General features: G+C 33.8%; 1 protein-coding gene across 2 annotated transcripts in view; it reads right to left on the reverse strand.

The window, feature by feature from the left end:
* Window positions 1–6,798, reverse strand: part of AKAP9 (A kinase (PRKA) anchor protein 9) — a 172,310-nt gene that overhangs the window by 69,175 nt on the left and 96,337 nt on the right. For both annotated transcript variants that reach the window (XM_011989703.1, XM_011989696.1), the window contains exons 17-19: window positions 3,814–4,170; window positions 1,669–1,893; window positions 385–525 (exon numbers count right to left, since the gene is read on the reverse strand). In XM_011989703.1, coding sequence (XP_011845093.1) covers window positions 385–525; window positions 1,669–1,893; window positions 3,814–4,170 — 723 coding nt within the window. The remainder of the gene's footprint in view (window positions 1–384; window positions 526–1,668; window positions 1,894–3,813; window positions 4,171–6,798) is intronic.

Consider the following 6,798-nt stretch of genomic DNA (forward strand, 5'->3'; position numbering starts at 1 on the left):
ATATGGGTATGAGATAAAATAGAAATCTCTGTGCACAAAATTGATACTGTTTGGTATAATATTTAACTATATTTGAGACTAGTGTCATCGAAAGAGGATAAAACATTCTCGTACATAAATAAAAAAGTTTAATGGGTTCAAATTATGCATGCTATAGTGCAACAATAAAGTTTGTTAGGTTCTCTTGTTAACAGCAATGTCAGATTCAAATTACCTTAAATGAAATATAAGGCATTTTGACTCCACCTACCTTACACGTATGCAGTCACAAATATGTTAAGCTCAGTACCTATAAAAGAGTACACCTCATACCAACAACAAAGATAAACAAATCCTACTGAATTGTTGATCCATTGCTCCTAGGTGGGCCAAAGTCCATACTACCTGTGTTTGCGTACTGCTGTTGCGCAGCTCACAACACAGCTTCTCTCTTCCAGCTAAAGACAGCTGCTTTAGTGCTTCCAGCTCCTCTAAAAGCACCCTCTCTCTCTCTGAAACCAGGTTTTCATTATCTATGGAGGATCTCTAAATAAGAAAAAAGGTCATGAGAGAATATTGTTTGCGACAGAGAAAAAGGGTAGAAATATTAAGCAGATTTCTTTTAACCCCCGGGACCAACAGGTCCTGGTTCTACTTATGATTCGTATTCCATCATAAGGGGTTAAAAGTATATACAAAGATCAATGCAAAATTTAAAATATTTTTAAAAAGCCAATTAAGCCTAAATATTCAGGAATTTGTGCAGTTCACTTAGTTTTTGTCAATTTTGCATTGAAAATTAAGAAGTCTGAATTCACAAAATGCAATGAAGAAAAGCAAAGTTAATTTTCCAAATTATGTTTTATGCTCAGCTCCCAATTTTCCTATTATTTTATATTTGAAAGAATACATGTTAATAGTTATCTCTAGTTATTTCTTATCTCCTTTTTAGCTTCAGTTTTCAAAATTAAATTCAATAAATCTGTTTTCATAAGAACTTCTACATAAATATTTCTTGCTTTTCTGCAATGATTTTGTGAGTATATTTTATATAGCAGTTGACAAGAATCCAGCTCCCAAATACCAAGAAGTATTTAAATTTAGTCAAGAAAGGGATAAGAATGTTAAATAAATTTGCATTTCTCAAATCAAGAAGAGATGTTTCCCTGGAAAGAGTTCCAGAAGCATACTACTTCCGATTTCCATTCATGATTAAAAAGATGGATTAAAGACAGATAAAGGTAAAACTTCGAGATGCTAATTGGTGGACTCACAAAATTATAAATGAATATAGTAAAACTGAACGATAGTAACTGCATAATGGAGCACCTCAGCACAATGTTATTTCCAAAATGTCAAACTGCGTTTGCTATATATGGTTAATAGATTTAAAAAAAAAAACCCAACAACCGTGTAGCCACTTTTCCAGTGCTTGAAAAAGGAGTTAAATAAAATGACAGAAAGACAATGCCCACTCCAAGGTTGACAGAGGTGTCCCTAACAAGATCTAAAGCTGCTGTGTTAGTATAGAGTATGTTCCTGATGCTAAATATATGTAGTTTATTCAGATTTTGGCAAAAAAAAATTATGGCTACATAAAAAATACTGTTGTTTTTACTGGGGATCTGGTTCAAGTTGGTGTTTGGAAAAAAAAAATTGGGGAGAGAATAGGGACTACAAGACCCTTACCTGGGCTAATTGTTTATTAAGTCTCTTAATCTCTTCTTGTAGCTGTTCCTGGTCTTCTCGCTGTCTCTCCATTTGTCGCATATGTGCCTGCCTTAACAATTCTGTTGCCTGTTGATGTTCTTGGTATTGTCGTACAAGTTCCTGCCTCATATCTTCCAATTGTTCTTCATTCAACATTAGTTGTCTAGAAGCATCCATGCTTGACACCGAAATCTCATCATGAATCTTCAAGAGTAAAGAAAAAAAAAAAATTCAGCCATAACACATTTTGGCTGTGGTACCAACAGATTTTGGTAAAAATCTGTCAGCATTAATATTTTAAACAAATATGAAAGCAATTCTATTACTTATGCCATAAAGCGTGTGATTTTATTATTAAACAAAAACATACTTTTAAAAATGGTGTTTTTCTTCATTACAATTCCAAAACAACATAAAGCTACTTTATTATCATTACATATATTATTTTCCAAAAGCAAAACAATTATTTATCAATTAGTTTAGACTTAATCTAATTCTAATAGAAAACAAAAAGAACTAAGATACTTAAGATTCCTTCTACCCTTAATGAAACTATAATGCCATTATTCCTCTTGACATTTTATGATGGGTAAATAATATCAATGGAATATTTATATTTTAAAATTAAATGTATGAAACATGAGAAACTATCCATTTAATTTACACAGTGGTTATCACAGTACTACAGAGAACTACTGATAAAAAATAATTTTCAATACATTTTATTTGAAAATAAAAGCTTTACATTCCAGAGTCTCACGCTCATAAGAAGTCAATTCCTTAATACATTCTATGAGTACATCAGTTCCTGGAGAGATGTTACTTAAATCATTTTGCTTTGAATAGTTGATGGTAAATTAAAGAGGTCTTCAAGAACACCTAACAAGTTTCGCATTCCACAAAGAGATGGTAATTTTATTTTATTTATTTATTTTTGAGACGGAGTCTTGGTGTCACCCAGGCTGCAGTGCAGTGGCACCATCTTGGCTACTACAATCTACACCTCCCCAGTTCAAGTGATTCCTCTGCCTCAGCATCCCAAATAGCTGGGATTACAGGCATGCACTGCCATGCCCAGCTAATTTTTTGCATTTTTAGTAGAAATGGGGTTTTACCATGTTGGCTAGGCTGGTCTCGAACTCCTGACCTCAAGTGATCCACCTGCCTCAGCCTCCCAAAGTGCTCGGATTACAGGCATGAGCCACCACACTTGGCCTGGAGTTGGCAATTTACTTGAATATTAGTCTGAACAAAACATAACCTATCCTGAATATTAATTTAAAAATTTAATTCAGATGTTAAAAGAAGTAGGATTTATTACTTTCTGTTAAACAGTTGAGGTATAGACACAGAACAGATCTTCTATTAATAAATAAGTAAAGAAATCAATAGTTAGGATATAGATAGTAAAATCTTTTAGTCATCCTAAACAGGTAGCTATTTCCTTGTAATGTTGTTATATTTAATTAAGCAAATCTTTTATTCACAGATATTACCAAATTGTAGTACAATTAATCTCGAATTGGTTGAAACAGAATTAATGTGCATACAACTTACAATGGGATTTTACCAGGTACAACGTCTTTAAGATAAACAAGAATATTATGAACCAGACTTGTTTTATTTGATACTAATATTAAGTCACTTATTCATATATCTTACAATTAATAAAATACATTAACAGTGTGAATCGGCCGGGCACGGTGGCTCATGCCTGTAATCCCAGCACTTTGGGAGGCCGAGGAGGGTGGATCACAAGGTCAAGAGATTGAGACCATCCTGGCCAACGTGGTAAATCCTGTCTCTACTAAAAATAGAAAAATTAGCTGGATGTGGTGGCACGCGCCTGTAGTCCTAATTACTCAGGAGGCTGAGCAGAAGAATCCCTTGAACCTGGGAGGCGGAGGTTGCAGTCAGCCGAGATGGTGCTACTGCACTCCACCCTGGCAACAGAGTGAGACTCCGCCTCAAAAACAAAACAAAACAAAACAACAATGTGAGTCATAAGACTGAGTTTGATATTTTCCTCCTCCAAATATTATGCAGCATGATTGCTAATATTTTCATAGTGAAGGAATTCACAATTTTTAAATAAGTTTTTTATGTTCAAGGAGGCATACTTACAGACTGACTGACTATAAATGTCTTATCTTTGGAGAACATTTCTTCTGAAATAGTCAGTACACAGTCCTTTGATTCTCGTATATCATCGGGATCATTATTTGATAATAAAATTTCCTTTCCATGTTCTCCTAACTCTTTACTAAGTGGTTTAAATTCTTCTTTAAATTTCACATCCACTGTCTCAAAAGTCTGAAAACCAGTTTGATCCTGTGATAATTTCATTTCATTAAAATAATGCTGTCTTTCTTGCTGACACACAGCATGTGCTTGCTTTGATGATGTAGTATTTTCTTTTCCCCCAGATATTCTAGACAGTTCAGTTTGTTGAGCAAATGCTATACTCATTGACACAATAACCTAAAGAAATAAAAGCAAACAATAAAGGATTTAGAAATATCAGCAGGAATTTAAAAAGCAAGTTACTACTCAAAATTGTATGAACAGAAAAAAGCATGGCCTCACGGTTCTAAACAAAAAGAAATCCTATAATAAAGTAATACCGAGATAGATTCTCTATTTTACAATAAATCTAATGTCAAAGTATTTATTTTACTGCCTGCCATTTTAAATAAAAAGTAAAATGTTTTCTTACTATAACAGCCATAAATTTTCAGTAAAAATTAGAAAATAAAAGCCCTTATATTTCTCTCTTCCAAGAAAAATCACTGTAAACATTTTAGTAAATACTTTCCCCAAATCATCTTCTTCTTCTTTACAGAGATAGATATGAATAGATACAGATATCATTTTCCTATAAAAATGTGATCATATTCTAATACTGTAACCAGTTTTTATAGCTTGACTATAGTAAATATATCTTCAAGTTAAGAAATAGAAATACATTTCTATATAATTTCTGATGGGTTCAAAGTTTCATATTACATACATGTAGTATAAGTTTATTAAATCAATTCTCTATGTTGGACATTTAGAGTGATTCCACTCCTTTACTATTTTAAACACCAATGTGATGAAATATTTGTAATTATATAATTGTGCATATATTTTATTTCCTCAAAACAAATTCCCAGAAGCGGAACACTTAGTTTGTATGACTAGTAAATATGAGTAGACATTTCATTATAATCCAACTTGACTTTTCACTACCACTATGATCCTGAATCCCTGCTTATTCTAGCCTCCCATCCCACCCCATGACAGGTACTTAGGAATTCTGACTAGCAGTTTTGGCTCTGACAAGTCCCTACACCTTTGAGAACCAACTGTATCAATAACTTTATGTCCTTTTTCCACAGATAATTTGTAATGAAGGAAGGCTGGTTGTAATAAACCCAGAATAAAGTATGCCTGAGATTGGAAATATTTGTACTTACAGACCTGCAGCCTTCTTTGTTTTCCTTGCTGGTCCAGGAAATATAACTGAACTTTTGTTTTAATTTCCTGTCTTGAATCTTATTCACCTATGTGGGGTCCTGATTCCCACCTGGTTCCTGTGCTAGCCTCCTTTGGAGTAATTTGACTCAAAAACACAAAGCAAATAAATCATTAAAGCTGGGGTTCAAAATCCTATAGTCTTGCCTAAGCTAACTTTCCAAAAGGTAACATTACACTATTCCACATCTAAATGAGTCTGTCTAGAAGTATAATGCACAACTGACTTAAGAGGAATAATTATAATACCAGTAGCCAATGCAGAGAAAATGCAAGTGCTGCAACATTAGGAATGACATCACATATTTAATAAATGTTAGGGCAGAAATTTGAATCAAAATGTGTCTATACAGAGCTCAAGCACCTTAAACACTACATATCATCCTGCTTCTTCCAGATAATCCTGCTACTATATCTCACCTACCAAATGGGACCTCTGGGTGGTGCCTATGCTAGCTCAGAAAGAACCAGGGTTTGGTAACAACAATGTCATCTGGAACACATACCCATTACAGCAAAATGTCAAAAGACAAAGATAATTAAAAATAATTAACTAGATCATACAACTTAACAAAACATATCTTTAGCCTTCTGTAACTAGTGATCAAAATCTTATGACTGCGTTTTGTTTTAATTTCCTGTCTTGAACCTGATTTGCCTCTGTCTCTTCATACTGAATATATTGAAAATGTAACATGGAAAAAAAAGCTTAAAAATATGAAAGAGAACAGAGATATGAAGGATAGAGAATGGTCAATCAACATCTAATTAGAGTTCCAGGTAGATATAATAGAGAACAATGGAAATGAACTATTTCACGAGACAATGGCTGAGAATATTTACAGAAGACACCACTGCCAAGATTCAAGATGATCAATGAATTACAATAAAAACAAATACCTCATCTCTACAAAAACATCTGTAGCTGGGTGTGGTGAGCTACTCCAGGGACTAAGGTGAGAGGATTGCGTGAGCTCAGGAGTGCAAGGCTATAGTGAGCTATGATCACACCACTGCACTCCAGCCTTGCTGACAGAACCCATCTCTTAAAAAAAAGAAAAAGGAAAAAAGAGAACACCAAAATCAAAAAAATCTTAAATGTTTCCAAAGAAAAAAAGATGTATTAACCACATGGGAACAACAAAGCAACAAGGACCTTGTCGGCAGAAACAAGAAATCAGAAAACACTGGAAGTTACTTTCAAAGTTCTGGCATAAAAATAAATGTTAACCAGGTTCAAATAGTCAACAAAACAAACTTTTATGGATAAAAACAAAATAAAGAAATAAAATAAAGACAACTAAAAAACATAGCTTACTCCTAACAGACAATCAGTAAAAAAAAAAACTTCTAAAACATTTTCTTCAAAAAGAAATAAGATTCTAAAATGATGGCCTAAGATGCAAAAAGGATTAGAGCATAAACAACCTTCTTAAAAAAATATGTGGGTGGCCGGGCGCAGTGGCTCAAGCCTGTAATCCCAGCACTTTGGGAGGCCGAGACAGGCAGATCATGAGGTCAGGAGATCAAGACCATCCTGGCTAACACGGTGAAACCCCGTCTCTACTAAAAAAAAAAAAAAAACAAAAAACT

Source organism: Mandrillus leucophaeus, unplaced genomic scaffold (genome assembly GCF_000951045.1).
Source record: "Mandrillus leucophaeus isolate KB7577 unplaced genomic scaffold, Mleu.le_1.0 Scaffold1098, whole genome shotgun sequence".
Lineage (NCBI taxonomy): Eukaryota > Metazoa > Chordata > Mammalia > Primates > Cercopithecidae > Mandrillus > Mandrillus leucophaeus.